This window comes from Maniola hyperantus, chromosome 16 (genome assembly GCF_902806685.2).
Source record: "Maniola hyperantus chromosome 16, iAphHyp1.2, whole genome shotgun sequence".
In the NCBI taxonomy this organism is placed as follows: Eukaryota; Metazoa; Arthropoda; class Insecta; order Lepidoptera; family Nymphalidae; genus Maniola; species Maniola hyperantus.
Genome location: NC_048551.1, coordinates 8,483,558 through 8,500,014, shown reverse-complemented (window position 1 = coordinate 8,500,014; position 16,457 = coordinate 8,483,558). Strand labels below are relative to the sequence as shown.

Sequence of the window (16,457 nt, the reverse complement as noted above, 5' to 3'; positions counted from 1 at the left end):
GACTGAAACATTACACAATGAATTATTTTTTATCTGACCTTTTTTTATATTACTAGATCATATCAATCATCAATCAACGGCTTAACCGATTTTGATAAATTATAACTTTAAACTTACGTCATTAGATTCGTCTTGATGGCGAGGGTGTCCTTATCCCCTAAGGGTGGTAAATATTTAAAAAAAATATGGCGGATTTAATGTGTTAATATGCAGACTGAAAAGGATGCAGTGCAATGAAAAATGACGAAAAAATACGACAGTAGTACGGAACCCTTCGTACTCTGACTCGCACTTGACCAGTTTTTTACGTCTTGTTATAGCGACAATAGAAATACACACCAAGTACTTATAATATTTATTACGGTTCATGAGATATAGCTCGCTGACAGACGGACGGGCAGCGAAGGCTTAGAAGTAGGAGCCCGTGCGTCGTTGGCACACTTCGGGTACGGAAACCGAAAAGTTCTAAAGCTGCTGCTCGCTGCGCCTCCGCATTTCTTTTAAAAATATAGCTATTCAAAAAATAAAGGTAAGGCGCGTCTTAAATAAAACTAGTAGATTAGAATACTTATAATATTTTCTTTATTTTTCTCTCGGTTTTTCATTGAAGGGCGTGAAAATTACAATAAAGAGGATAGGAGTGTTACAGGATAAAAATGATTAAAACTTTGAGAAATATTCGCACTAGTGCGGTAATATAATGGCCGCCACCTTTACAATAAGGACTAAAATCGTACTTTAGACATGACAATTAACACAAAGTCAAAATGGCGCACGAGAAGTCATTTTGTACGCATAATATTGCTGATCTGATTGACGTTTGACTTTAATATTTTAATTATATGAAGGATAAGAATATTATGATATAACAGAACCTACTAAACGATGAGTAGATGATAGCACATTGCAAGGTAAAACCGGAAGGAACGCATCTTACTTACAAGGTAAGGACATAGAAGGTATTGTATCAGTGCCGCATTTCCGTAGCCAATTCGAATTATGAATATTATACGTCATAAACATAATAGTCAGTAGTCACTGTCACAGATTAACATAATAAACTCCCAAATCACTGGTCAGTGTAGTAAAAAGTATAAGGAAAATTCTTCGCGTGGTGCTCAGGTTAGGTGAAATGTGAGATCAGCATTAAGGCTCTACCACACAGGTGTGATACTCAAAACTGACGTCATTATACATCGGGAGTTGAAACTTATCCCTGTTTGGAAAACCTTTGAATATAGACGGTATTACAAACATATTTTAACACACATCCATATAATTTCATCTATTAATTTTCTTTTATTATTATTATGATTATCTAATTATTCCAATAAGTTAATAGACACAAGCTAATCTAAGTAAATGCTATTTGTAATACTAAATAATGAATGTATAACATGAGTTTATAAATATAAACCCTTTTGTTGGCTATATATCAATACTTAAACAATTTTATATTTAAAAACATATTATTGTACCTCATTATGATTCAAGTTTATCTAAATAATAATAATTATTATTATTATCAACAAAGGTAGGAACCAAGAAATTATTCTGAATTTTAACTAAATTTAAACAGGAATATGGATGAAATTTTTAAAATAGAAAACTATTAAATACCACTATAACAGCTTAAAAAGTTCTGTTAGGCTTCCATGTTGGTCATATTATTATACAAAAATATTACCGCACTCGTGCGAAAATAAAGTATTACAGCACGGTCTAAGTAGGTGGCCAGCTGTGCAGTAATAGTCAACTGTAAGGTGTTGTAAGTGATGTAATAGGTGAGCCACTTTACGAAGAAGTATTTTGTAACTGTTTTGTTAGAAACACTTCATCAAATGTTTTAAGAGAGAGTCGGTACTTATTCATAATAACATAATGAAACTGGTATGTATTAAGTACGTTGTTACAAAAAAACTAATAAACATAATACATATAATAAACAGCAAAATTCACGTGAATTTTGTCGAGCATGCCTGACTAGTTTGGAACTCGTCCATTAAGACCAGATAGCTGAGACTAGTTGTGTGAACAGGTTCGTAATTATCCTACCCCACAGATGGATTTAAAACTAGTCAGGCATACTCCAAAAACAACCGGCCAAGTGCGCTTGCACTGAGGGTTCCGTACTACAGTGGTTATTTTTTCGTCACTTTGCACGATAAATCAAAAACTTTTATGTGTCAAAATATATATTTTTTTATTCATTATGGGCAAACGCTTGACCACAATCACACCTGATGATGCGGCTTAAGATGGGACGCGTTTAGAATGTACAGGTAACAGGTGCCTTTCATAATATGATACATCCATTTGGTATAGTTCTTACTTTAAAAGAAAATACTAATTATTTGGTCATGAACACATTTGTGATGTAACCACACATTTACGGTTTTCGGATTTTTGCCTTTATTTGTGCTATAAGACCTACCTACCTGCCAAATATCATGATTCTAGGTCAACGGGAAGTACCCTATAGGTTTTCTTGACAGACACAACAAACAGGCGGAGAGATGGACGGACAGACAGACAACAAAGTGATTCTTTTGAGGTATGGAACCCTAAAAATTACGTGAATTTAGCTGTTTTTATATTTTATGTTTGAATATCACTCACGACAGTTTGAAAGCTAATAATGAATAGTTATTTTTGGATGGCACAGTTACTATAAGTTACAACAAATATCATTTAGATTAGAATACGAATAATATGCATACTTAGTGCTAATTCGATTATGCAGAACCTCAAAACTGAATTGACAGTTAGTTGTAACAATTATAGTTCTCCTTTCACAATACTTTATGCGGAAAACGATGGTACAGTACGCGGCCGAAAGTGATGAACATCGATCTTTAGCCTTCTAAAAGATAAAGATTTGTAGAGCACTGTCTCGGTCGTTGAGTCCGACAAAACGTCATATGGGTATGAGTGACAGAGACAACGCTCTACAAACCTAAAATGCCATTCTGAAGGCCGATGTTCATCACTTTCGGCCGCGTACTGTACTACATTTAGAGCTGTCAATTTTAATTTCGATGTACAATCGAATTAGCACCATTATCAGTGAAAAAAAATTGTTTTAGTCACAGACAAACTTGGGTCTGGAATTAATTTTAATGTTTTATTTTATTTTTTATATCTTAATTTAACAATAGAATAGATTTTCAAATAATAAAGTACAGTTAATAAGTTAAACTTTCATATCTATAGACACGGCACAGAGGTGTTAGCCAAGTTCTGATTCACACAAGTATCGTAAAAATGTCTCTTTGTCTAACGCGGGATAAATCTAAATACAATACAAAACAATTATTACTGTTGAGGTACTAATAAATATATATTTTTGTTAATCTAAATTTAATTGTTAACTATTATGAATTATATATTTTAACTCTATTACTAACCAAGCTACATGACTTGTATTGCACAATAAGCATAAGTGGCAGTATGTAATCCATACATTCAATGGGGCCGATTCTCTTGTACACAATCTCTAAACTAAACTAAATTAACAGGTCTAAATCTAGTGCTATCCTTTTCCGCAAGCATCATTATGAAAGGAATAGCAATAGATTTAGACGTGCCATTTTAGTTTTATTTAGAGATTGTGTACAACGGAATTAGCCACAATATTAATTTATTTATATTTTTAAATTAAATTGTCATATTCCTAATTGGTTACTTGATCTATAATAATTTTAACACATTTTATTTCATTAGTCGTAGATAAGTATACATCATCTTCGGTTCATAAACCGGTTTTGGGTACGAAAATTATAAAATTAAATACCTGCATGAAAGCACATAGTACAAGCATTTCAGCCAATAGTGAGTGTGCGCCAATCCGAGGTCATTGCGATCATCAGGTCCATCTTTCCCACTGGGCACTCTGGGCAATAGCCCAGGGCCCACGATAGATAGGGGCCCACTAGTCCCTGCCAGATCACCAAACTATAACCGACCGACCGATATTTTATTACCGAAAAACATATTTATTTCGATAAAATCAAAGGTCAAAAAGGCCCACTCAAACAGAGGACCATAGAGATAGTTAACTATAGTCAAGACTGACTTATATTCGATCCTTCTTGTTAACCCCCGACCCACTACTCTGTCATGGTCATAGGGGTCCATTTATTCTAATGTTCCCAGGGCCTCCAATAGGTTAAAGATGGACCTGGCGATCATCACATTGTAGCTAGCAAACTACAGCAGAAGGCCACCAGGGAATTAAGAAATTATGATTTCATATAATATGTAGTCAATAAAATAGGGCACATAGAATTTGTAACCCTTTTAAATACATACGAAACTACTATGACTTTCAGACCGTACGAAGCAGAAAGTAATGTACATCGGCTATAGGAGATAGCAGATTTGTAGAGCGTTGTCCCTATCATGGAGACCGACAAAACGTCATATAGGTATGAGTGACTGAGACAACGCTCTACAAAGCCGAAATGTCATTCTAAAGGCTGATGTACATTACTTTCTGCCGCGTACTGTACTTAACATTTGAATGTCTCGACAAAACTCATATTATTTTCAAACACTCCCATAAAATGCGTTAAAATTATTCAATTCATATAGTACTTATTATAAAATCTCTACTACATTTATTTATAATATTTATCTGTTTATTTTATTATTATGTATTTAATAATAATCTATTGCGTATAATATACTTTGTAATATAAAGTTTTAGATCGCCAGAGGCTGTAAGTGTTATCAAACTTTAATAAATAGACTCCTTCGCCAGGGTACGTGTGGGAGCCAGCGTATACCTGAAATTAGGAACATTGATGATAAGTGAATTTGAAACTTACATTACTTTTTTTAAATTCACAGTGTGACAAGGCTCTATTGGCACTTGAATGTCATTGACAGGGGGGCGCTGTTGGAGAACAAAGGCTTAGACTATTCAAACTATAGTCTAATTTTTAATTCCGTGGAATTCTGACGTTTCTTAATGTTACCAGAGATAAAACAATTCCCACAAAGAAGAAAACTTAAATATTACACATAGGTAAATTTAAGTACATAAATCAATTGCCGCATATATGTTAGATCATCGCTTGAGAACAAATCAACCGATTTGGCCGATTTTTTATTGTTTTCGTTAAGAACAAGGTTTTTGTGAAAGAATTTTTTGAAAAATCCTAAATCATAATCTAAGCGTGTACTTTTAGGCATATCAAGATGATTAGAATTAAAAGGAACTAAAAATAAACTTAGAAATGTTCAACATATAAGTCGAGATTACATCCTCAAATCAACCGATCCCATTGCTGCCAGTTTCCACTTTCCACTGTTAAAGATTGTACCCTATTTTGGTGCGAAGTTATGTCTTAGGGCTTTTTATACTGATAGGGATTTAATGTAATTTGAGGTAAAACCGAACTTCAGGTGGTGGTCACACTGTTTTTCATACAAATAACTCCCCTGATGTATAAAAATGACAACGTCAGAATTCCACCGAATTAAAAATCTGCAGGCCGATTGCCGTAAACTGACATGTGACATCGCAATAGAAATATCCTTAAGAATCGTGATCGTTACAGTTGATAAATTTGCTATCGCGGACGACTAATGCACTATATCGCATTTGGTCATTATCGACATTTTGATGACGTATTGGTAGCACGGACCTATTTATAACCCGACTAAATCGAATATCTATGGTAATCACTTGGTAATCTAGCAATTTACATGGACATAACAGTCTCCTAAATTTGGCTACGTTACTTATTACAAATAAGTAGTTAGTCTGTGGTAACTATTTAGAACCCCAGACCACAAAGTACAATTTTTTGTTGTTTTTCCTTAGTTTACGCGTTTGTTTTTTGTGATTAATTCTGCAACTTTGCTTGCTCCTCGGACTCCGGAGACTTAGTTTTTCTCACTGAACTTATACGCAAATGCCTGGGCACCGATTTGCCTAAGTATTGGGACCCTTATTGACGGACTGTGGCTGCTTGGAAGTTAGAACTCGTAAGTTAACAAACGTTATCATTCAATACAAGTAAAGGCTCTCATGCGGGTTTCCTCACGATCTTCCTTTTCCTTCACAGCTAAGCAAGTGATATTTAGTTGTTACAATGGTATTAAACTCCGAAAAGTTAGAGGAGTTTTAACAGCGTTTCATAAAGTACCTATTATACAAATTGAGTCCATTGCTACTGGTGGTTATGACTTCATAGTAAGTACCTCCACACTACAAGTGCTTTCTCGAGTATGTCTCCTTATGTATCTAGAGCTGCCTAAAACGTTGCTCTTCATATGAAAGTTTGGATGTTTCTTACTCCTTCGCACCACAAATATTTAAAGAAACAATTTTGATTAGCTAAATTAGTAAACTAACAAAGATACCATATACACTGATTCTAAAGTCTTCGCAGACAACGTCATACCTAAACAGAAGCTGGTAGTGCCTAGTGGTATAGATTAAGCAACACAGTCAGTGGTCACTTACTCAGTTATCATAATTTTTTTTCAGGCAATGGTGATACAGTGCTGCATTCATTTCTTCATCCTGACAAAGATATGGATTGGGATATGTTGTGAACTCGAGCTCTTGGACCCCGTGCAGAGACAAATAAAATAATGAACGGTGCCAGATTAGATTTATAAGAAGCAGATGGTGATATAATTAAAATGTCTGAATCTAATCTACTTTAACAAAAGAATACATAAAAAATCATCAAACTGTTGTATTATTATAAGAAGCAGATGGTGATATAATTAAAATGTCAGAATCTAATCTACTTTAATAAAAGAAAACATAAAAAATCATCAAACTGTTGTTTTATTTGCCTAAATAATTTAAATTCCAAAGTAATTTCCAAAGCTAAATCAATTAAATCAGAAAATGATTTGACTTTTGGACATTACTTTGGGGAATAATTTTAGAAGTTCCCCGAAGAGCCTAGTGGTTAGGATGTCCACCTCTGAATAATTGAAGGTTGGGGGTTCAATTCTAGGTACGCATCTCTAAGAGTTATGTGCGTTTTAAACAATTAATTATACTTAACTTGATTTAGCGGTGAAGGAAACATCATGAGGAAATCTGCATGCCTGAGAGTTCTCCATATTGTTCTCAAAGGAGTCAAAGGTATACTATTATGTTCAGCTTGTCGCTGGCTCACTATAGAGTACGGTTCTCTTGAGTGTGAAAAGAGTTTTGGCCATAGTCTACCATGCTGGCCAAATGCGGATTGGTAGACTTCACTTCACACACCTTTGATAACATTTTGGAGAACTCTCAGGCATGCAGGTTTCCACACAATGTTTTCCATCACCGTTAAAGCAATGATATTTAATTATTTAGTTAAAATGCACATAACTGTTCTCCAAGAAGTAATAGGTGCGTGTAAAAAGTACTCTGTGATTCTCGTTTCTCAGTGTTAGTATACCTCTATATTTAATGTACTCTGTGCATCAAACCTACTAATGAAAGAGTCATCACATATTCTTTTAAAAGTACTTATGAGACTTACATTAATCTAAAAATACTTTTATACTATTATACTAGCTTCTAAAATTAATAATTGATTTCTTATCTAGCAGAAGAATTACTATAGCCTTTTTTAATCCCTTTCATAACTTTATTTTAATTAATATGAGTAGTAAAACGATTTGCGGATAGCTTATGTCACTGATAAAAACACCTCTCGAGTTGTTTCAATGAAAACCTCATTTGACGTAACATTTGTCGAGGTTCTTATATGACATCAAACTTCAAAACGCGTCCGCAATAGCATTTTTCATACAATAAATTTTATCGATAGTGTAAATGAACTGTCAAAACATTTTTTTGTCCACATCTATCCTTTGTGGACTGTCTCAATGAACCGTGATAGGAAAACCATATTTTGACATTGATGCTGTCATTAAATGATAGATGCAGTCGATTCGCAATCGGCCTGCAGAGTATAGAACAAAGGGGACACTTGACAGCAAGGTTAGTTCCGATTTTCGCCACGCGCCAAGATAGTCTTGCCGCACTGTATAATGATTAATGATATACAAGACCATATACTTAGTGACCATAGACCATATACCCCCAGAGCAAGTTCTTTATATTTCTGGTCATGCTCTAAATCACTGATATGTCCAGATATGCAACTAGCGTGGCCCCCTCAGTCCCTCTCGCTCAAGCAGAGGTAGTTACTTGTGAAATGTTATTCCGTCTATTTTACGTTCGCTTCGGCTATTGTAGCCTAGTATACTGAAAACCCACCATTGCACAATAACTTCAAAAACAAAAATCAACAAAACGAATCAATTATTCATTTACAATACTTGAGACAACATAGCCTCACTTCACGTTGTTTGCCAAAATCTCACGTACAAATACATTTTGGCAAACAAACAAAAGTAGCCACAGTGATAAGGACAAAACATAATCATTTTGTCACATTCTAACAAGAGCTTAAATGCATTTAGCTATCTCGCTCTAACAGTAAGTGTCACAATAGAGCTACTTCTAATAGTCCTTATTCTGAGCTCTAAATGAACAGTTCCGTCACCTCTGTGTGACAGTCCCGCCTGTAGATGGGCACGATGAGGCTGACGGGCGGCCGGGCGCTGCTCAGCGCGCGCCGCTCCGCGCCCATCTCCGGGTCCGCCGACTCGTGTATCGTGTATTCTGTAATACCATTTTGAATTCACTATTATAAGACCGGGCTCACTTGGTCTGTGGTCACGTAGCTCGATTTATTTATTTTTCCTACCATAAAGCACCATTATAAAATGGCAGCTTTATTGCTACTACCATATAGCCTATGGGCTAATTAGTAATATTATTCTAGCTTAAACTTCTACTTATGATTAATTTTCTAATCTAATTTACAGCTCGTAGTAGCTAGCTTAGTAGCTCGAGATATTCTTTTTTTTTTTCGATTACAAGTTTGCCCTTGATCGATCGATCTCAACTGGTGGTAAGTCATGATGCAGTCTGAGATGGAAGCGGGCTAACTTGGAAGGGGTATGACAGTTTCATTAAACCCATACCCCTGATCGGCTTCTACGCGGCATCGCACCGGAACGCTAAAGCGCTTGGCGACACGGCTTTGCCGATAGGGTGGTAACTAGCCACAGTCGAAACTTCCCAGCCCACCAGACCAGACCGGAGACCGGTGTTCATAACTTGTTATAAAGTGGTGTGTTACCCTCGTCGTCGTTGTCGTCGTCGGCGTCGTCGTCGTCGTCGCTCTCGGCGACGTGCACGGTCACTTCCGACGTGGCCGACTTGCTCCACTCGAAGTACAAGCCGAAACCTACAACCAGGGACCGTTACTGTTAATTTTGAGTTCCAAACCTCAAAAGGAAAAAGGAACCCTTATAGGATCACTCTGTTGTCTCTCTGTCTGTCAAGAAACCGAAAGGGTTATCATCATCATCATGATCAACCCATCGCCGCACCGGCTCACTACAGCTAGCCATAGGCTGGCCATGTGCGGATTGGTAGACTTCACACACCATTGAGAACATTATGGAGAACTCTCAGGCATGCAGGTTTCCTCACGATGTTTTCCTTCACCGTTAAAGCAAGTAATATTTAAATTAATTAAAAGGCACATAACTCTGAAAAGTTAGAGGTGCGTGCCCGGGATCGAACCCCCAACCTGCGATTAGAAGGCGGATGTCCTAACCACTAGGCTATCACAGCTTATACCTAAAGGGTATGACTCACCTATATCGTAGTTGTCAGTAGCAAACTCGTAACAAAGACACCTTGCTCTATGGTGAGTGGGCACCCTCACAGTGATGGTCTCTCCGTGGCCCACAGTGAGCCTGCCCCCACTGGCCCGAGCTGATTCTTTGAACTGAACTATATCGCCGCGTGTCCACATTCGAGCGTCTTCGACTGGTGACACCAAGTCTAAAACATTTTTTTAAATACTCAAATGGCGATGGAAAAAATCAACTGACTCATGAGTCAGTGATTTTTTCATTATTCGTGAATAATGAAAAAATCATTACCTAAATAAATTGTAAAGATTCATCAAACAACATATTATTAATCTCAAACACAAAAACTATAAGTAGTTAGGGTATACGTATTTTATACAAAAAAGTTAAAAAAAAATTACACACCATAAAATCATGTACATCATTTTCAATTATTCATACAACTTTGATCATTCAAACAAACGTACAACGTGTTCATACAACATGAAAACAAAATAAAAACGATAACCGCAAATTCTACAGAAATGTTAAGTTTCACTTCAAATAGTGCTTAGGCAAAATTAGGCATAGCTATTGCTTGAATCTGTGGTTGTATAAATTCAACAACGCACAGGATTGCAATTACATATTTGTATTCATGGCATAATATGGAGCGAGCTATGTACCCAACATAGCTTGCTCCATATTATGCCATGCATGGGTCACTCTCAGGGATAAAATTCGGAACGAAGAAATTCGCAAAAGAAGAAAATCGACCGACATAGCTCAAAGGATTAGCAAGCTGAAGTGGCAATGGGCAGGTCATGTCTGTCGCAAAAGTTCTGCGGCAGAACCGACGGCCGATGGGACAGACGCGTTCTAGAGAGAAGTCCGCGTACCGGTAAGCGCAGTGTGGTGCGACCTCCAGCCCGCTGGACCAATGACCTGAACAAGGTGGTGGGGAGCGGGTGGATGAGGAAGGCGGAGGACCGTGTTTGGTGGCGCGCTCTTGGAAAGGCCTGTCCAGCAGTGAACGCAAACAGGCTGATAGATTGGGATTGATAGCATAATATGATAAATCTTTGGAAAGAGCAACCGCCGAGTTTCTTGCTGGTCCTTCTCAGTAGGAAAAGCATTCCGAACCATTAGTAGATGCATTTGACGATTGAAAGTAGTACTGGTAAAAGTTTATTTGAATAAAAATATTTCTATTCTATTGTATAAAATCTTATCCATCTCCAACTTAAAACCATGTTATTCCAACTTACCATCACCATCCGATTCCTCTTCCCTCGACTCTTCATTATAATCGTTTATTTCAGTCTTCTCTGAAGTCTGCATAGATCTGATAACAATATTAATGCATCTAAAACGTCTTTAGCATCACAAGATCAAGGCAAGCTGGGAAATAGGCAAAGCGATCTGAAGTTTTCTAGTCTATACACAATAAATGTTATCTCCTCTACATAATAACTTCATCTTTCACTTTTGTGAAAATTTATAATTATGCTTTTTAAAATTTATACCTAATTTTAACAATTTTTGTAAGTATGTTTATGTTAGTTAGTACTCGTAGTTTAATAAGTATAATTGGGCGTTATGGCCGTTCTAATTAAATAATAAATAAATAAATAATAATAATCATCATCATGATCAACCTATAGCCGGCTCACTACAGAGCACGGGTCTCCTTTCAGAGTAAGGAAGGTTTTTGACCATAGTCTATCATGCTGGCCATGTGCGGATTGGTAGACTTCACACATCTTTGAAAACATTATGGAGAACTCTCAGTCATGCAGGTTTCCACACGATGTTTTCCTTCACCGTTATTTAACCGATCACCGATATTTAATTAATTATTACTTAAAACGCACATAACTCGAAAAGTTACAGGTGCGTAATTATTACTTAAAACGCACATAACTCCGAAAAGTTACAGGTGCGTGCCCCGGATCGAACCCCCAATCTCCGATTAGAAGGTGGACGGCCTAAACACTAGGCTATCACAGCTTCACATAATGCAACTTACTTTATAATAATGTTCTTGATATTATTATAACAACTAGAAGTTTTACATGGATTTCAGACCATATTGTTTTTTTTAACATAAATAAAGATTCACATAAATATTTTGCTGTAAGATCTACCTACCTGCCAAATTTCATGATTCTAGGTCAACGGGAAGTACCCTGTAGGTTTCTTGACAGACAGACAGACGACTGACAACAAAGTGATCCTATAAGGGTTCCGTTTTTCCTTTTGAGGTACCGAACCCTAAAAATCCAAAAAAATCACTCACTTATTATCCATAATCGCTGGATCGCTATCATTCAAATTGCAATCCTTTTCATCTTTCTCATTATCATTTTCATCATCAGACTCCTCTTTATAGTTAAGATTGGAGTTAGCAAGCCGCTGGTCAACGGCTAACTGTTGTATGTACTGTTGATAATGCTGATCTTGTAGTTGTCTGATCAGAATTGCCTGTTGGTCGTAGTTACCCGGGAATTGCTGTTGGGCATACTGGAGGAACTGCTCGTATGTTTGTGCGTTTAGGGCATCTTTTATCCTTTGTCTAAAATGAAAAACTTTTTTAAAGATTACCTAGTATTAAATAAAAAAATTCTTTGACATTGGACAGACAGCAAGAGTATTTTTGAATTATTGGGTAAGAAACTGGTCATAATTTGAAAAAATACTAACTGACCTGCCCAGCCTTTCTCAGGGTGCTAAAAATCTCGAAACTCTTACTGAGGGTAGACCCTCAAGAAGATTAGATTTATTTCTTTTATAAATTCTTTATTGCGCCCAAATAAAAGGATCCACAATTTACAATACTATACAATAAAAATAAAACGATCTAATCTTGGGAATAAATCTATTAGTTAGATAATATTTTGTATTAATTAGTTTTGCATGACATATTATACATATAAATGTTGCCCCAAGTTGGTAACTGGATAGGTGAACGACTTTGGTCTGAACTTGGCCTTTTCGTTTCCTCCGTGACTCGGAGAGCACGTTAAGCCGTCGATCCTGGTTATTATGACTAATATCTGATAATACCTGTAAATTAACCTAAAAGTCGAAATCTCGTTCTCTTAGTCATGTTGTATGCAGAAGGATCTGGGGACCAACAGCATTATTATCCCGAGAGAACTCCTACCATTATGGGATTCATGGAAAGGGGTCACGACCCTCAGCAATGAGGAATAACGTCTATAAAGAAAGACTTTACACAGTGCTTCCAAAATGTCATGAACCTACTTAAATCTAAAGAATTATCTTTAAGATTATTAAAATAAATATTAATTAAGTAATTAATTTTATAATGTTGCTACTTAATAAAAGAATGAGTATAAAACACATACACTTGTTGCTCCTCTGTTAATTTTGTACTTTCTTGTTTTTGTTTCTCTAATATTATTCTATTTTGTAGTTCCATATGGGCTTTTTCCTCCTCAGCTTTTTTCAACCTATAATTAATAATATACTTTTATCATAAGACAAATCCCATGGGAAATCGATTTTCTAGGAATAGGATATCCTAGGAATATCCTAAGCTATTTTAGTGTCTTTCAAGATTGGTTCAGCAATTGATACTTAAAAATAATTAACTGCAGCATTATGAAAAATATAGCTCTAGATTTAGAGCTGTCATTTTAGTTTAGTTTAGAGATTGTTAACAACAGAATTCGCTACATTTTAGTACTGTACAGGATTAGTTTGGATTAACAAAAAACCCATAAGCTTTTTTTTACTTACTCTTGCTGCTTTTTGGCTTCTAAGTCCTTTTGTATGGCTTCTAAGTATGGTTTAAAAAGAGGACATAATCTGAAAAATGTCAACTATAATTACTATTTTATATAATATCTCTCGCCCGGCTATACTCACGTGTTTAGTCGACGTTAGCCCTCTGGGATGGGATGGGTTCGAAACTAGTCGGGCTAACGTCGACTAAACACGTAAGTATAGCCGGCTGAGAGATATTATATAAAATGAAAATCACTCACGATAGTTTAAACGCTAAACTATAATTACTACATTGAAACTAATAGCTTATTTAGAGGTACAGGAGGTAGCCAGGCTAAAGCTGAGTTGATCGAAATAAAACTTAAGTGAAGATTCAACTAATTTAATCATAAGACTCCATATGATTCTTTTATTCTATCAACTTTGTACAGAATTTTATAGAACTAAGTCCACGACAGGTTGAGATGGCAATCGGGGTATGAGGCGGGGGGACGCTCCGCACGTCACCCTCGCTCGCCCGTACCTACCGTACCGTAATAGATAGTATATAATATACCTGTCTAGTGCGTGTATAAATCCAGCCATAGCCTGCACCTGTGACATTTGACCTAAAGCCTGCCATGCCGCTCTCCGATCCCGACCAATCACATCCAAGACTCCAAGAGGAGGTGCTGAGTTAGTATCCAAAGGTCCATGAGCTGCTTGTTGTGTGTATGCTACTAGCTTTAGCCTATCTTCATAACTTAGGTGCATGGCTTTGCCTTCTTTATCTAGAATGTTATTTTAACTTTTTTATGTTTATATAATATTAAAAAATGTAAGCGTATTATGGCTAGAATAAAAATTCAGAAAAGATATTGATGTGTTGATTGACACTGTAGATTTGTAATAATAAAAATAGACATCTACATGTATACGAACTGCAGTATTAGAATATTCTTACAGTTGAATTTACATGCTTTGGATGCCAGAGATAATTTCTTTTGAATGTATGTATGAGCTGTTTAAAATCGGCAACACGCTTGTGCGGTCACAGTATTAAAGACAGATAAGTACAATTTTTTTATTAAGCCTTATTTCCAATTCTGTGGTAGACGTAGAAAAATACTATTAACTATACCCCACTTTAGCCTATTGCTACAGTAAAAATGTAAAAAAAACTTAGAACTAGCCAGTCGATTGTATCTTGATGCTGTATGTTCTTATGATATTTTAAAATAGGATAAAAATGGCCCAAAAAACTATAATGAGGCCTGTTCAATAATATTATGTACCTACTTAATACTAAATTTAAAAATTAATTATAATACTTCATCATAAGTAAGTAATTTCATCTAACAGAAATGTTGTCTTAATTTTCAATAGCTAGTAGACAACCCTTATAGAAAATTAATAAAGTCGCTTCTGCAGACTACTGTCAGCTTAAATCAATATGAAACAAACAAAATAATAACATTAAAATATATCAAAATAATATAAATAAGGTTTGCATTATATTACAATTTACAAATGAAATGCTAAAAGAATTGCATGTAAAATAATCTCAAACATTTATTGATAACAATAAAATCATTTTAAAATCGCTTGTAAGTTTTATATTACATGCAATACAATACTGATATAGAAAGATAATAGGTAGCAATTGAATATCATTAACTTTGTTCATTAACTAGTACAATACTTAAATTAAATACCTATTGAATATAATATAATGCATGAATATAATGCCCTAATATGCAAGACTGCAATAAATTCATTCAAAACTCTAATAGTGAGACATGGTGATCAACTGGAAACAGTAAATCTACTTTTGTTTTTTTTCTTTTGTGGGTCAGAATATATATAATATATTCCTCTGTTAACATACTGTTTCTAGTTATAGTTGTTACTTGAAGCACATTCATGAATAATTATTAGTACCTTTGTAAAAGAAGAGTCCATGTTTATAAACTTCTTTCAGTGGCAGACCCCATTTACGTTCTTCGCTCAGTAAAATCCCTTGGTCAGTTTCAAGAGGAACTTTTATTGGATTCACTTTTTGGTTAGTGATTTCACTTTTATTAGCCATTATAAAAGTATATACCACTACTGTTCACGACGGGTTCGGCTTCTCCGTATTTTCCAGTATTTTTGCAAAATGCAAGTGCAACCGAAGAGTAAGAGCAAAGACAATATAACCATGCTATGTCGTCTTCGAAGAAATCTCTTCGGACTATAATAACTAGCGCCAACTAGTGGTCATAGACATTTTTATTTGCAAGTGTTGCTACATTTAAAAATTCAATTAATTTTTTTAGTGGCCACATTGTCATAATCGCCACTGCCGCCATTGTCCGGTAGGAGTAAGGCTAAGCGCGCACTGCGATGCGATTTTTGTCCACATGTTCAATGCAAAATTTAATCGCAATATTATTATTCCTACGCGCACCACGATTTATTTGCATACCACGAAAGACAGGGAGCCGAAATCAGTGAATACCTACTGTACCACCATGAAAACAAGACGTGAAGAACATTTATAATAAATTATATCAAATAGAGTGAACATTTAAATATGGATTCAAAAAAGAAAATATGCATAATTATTTACTACTTAATATTACATAAAAGGAATTTGAAGAAGAAAAATACAAAACGTTACTGGGTCCATCCTTTAACAGCATTAAGGCCTCTAAAAGGCTTTTTTACGAACGATATTATTATATTGATCTTCGTGCATATAACAGGAAGTTCTTTGATTATTATCAAATTCGCATCGCACCGCAGTAACGAATATTAATCGCATGCGATTTTTTTTCGCAGTGCGTGGATGATAATGTATTTTGATGGTTCACAAATTTGCGATTTTTTTCGCAACGATTTATTTTCGCTGTGCGCGCTTAGCCTTATAGTGTTCTGACTCTATGGTTGCCGCCCATGCCGCCATTTGTTTTTGTATCTGCTGTCATTTAATCCGTGATTATTTTTCTAATAATTTTGGTGTGATTTCATGTGATTTCATTGCTAATTCGCGTCGAGTTGAACTATCC

The 16,457-nt window shown here is 35.6% G+C and overlaps 1 protein-coding gene across 1 annotated transcript; it reads right to left on the bottom strand.

Annotated features, from left to right (window-relative positions):
* Positions 1–559: 559 nt before the first annotated feature.
* Positions 560–15,568, bottom strand: LOC117989482 (Golgi resident protein GCP60). Its single transcript, XM_034976855.2, has 10 exons — positions 15,349–15,568; positions 13,985–14,198; positions 13,441–13,509; positions 13,047–13,151; positions 11,975–12,250; positions 10,944–11,020; positions 9,698–9,886; positions 9,174–9,281; positions 8,532–8,650; positions 560–4,787 (listed from the first exon to the last, which is right to left on the bottom strand). Exons 1-10 carry the CDS (start codon positions 15,494–15,496, stop codon positions 4,671–4,673), a joined length of 1,422 nt encoding a protein of 473 aa, XP_034832746.1. The 5' UTR covers positions 15,497–15,568; the 3' UTR covers positions 560–4,670.
* Between the last annotated feature and the right edge of the window lie 889 nt (positions 15,569–16,457).

Excerpts from the sequence above, each read along its gene's own strand:
- LOC117989482 (XM_034976855.2), bottom strand. The coding sequence starts at position 15,496 with ATGGCTAATAAAAGTGAAATCACTAACCAAAAAGTGAATCCAATAAAA. Across the intron at positions 12,251-13,046 it reads TTAACAGAGGAGCAACAAGT|ACAAAGGATAAAAGATGCCC; the intron begins GTATGTGTTTTA and ends TTTTCATTTTAG. Across the intron at positions 8,651-9,173 it reads CGACGACAACGACGACGAGG|AATACACGATACACGAGTCG; the intron begins GTAACACACCAC and ends ATGGTATTACAG.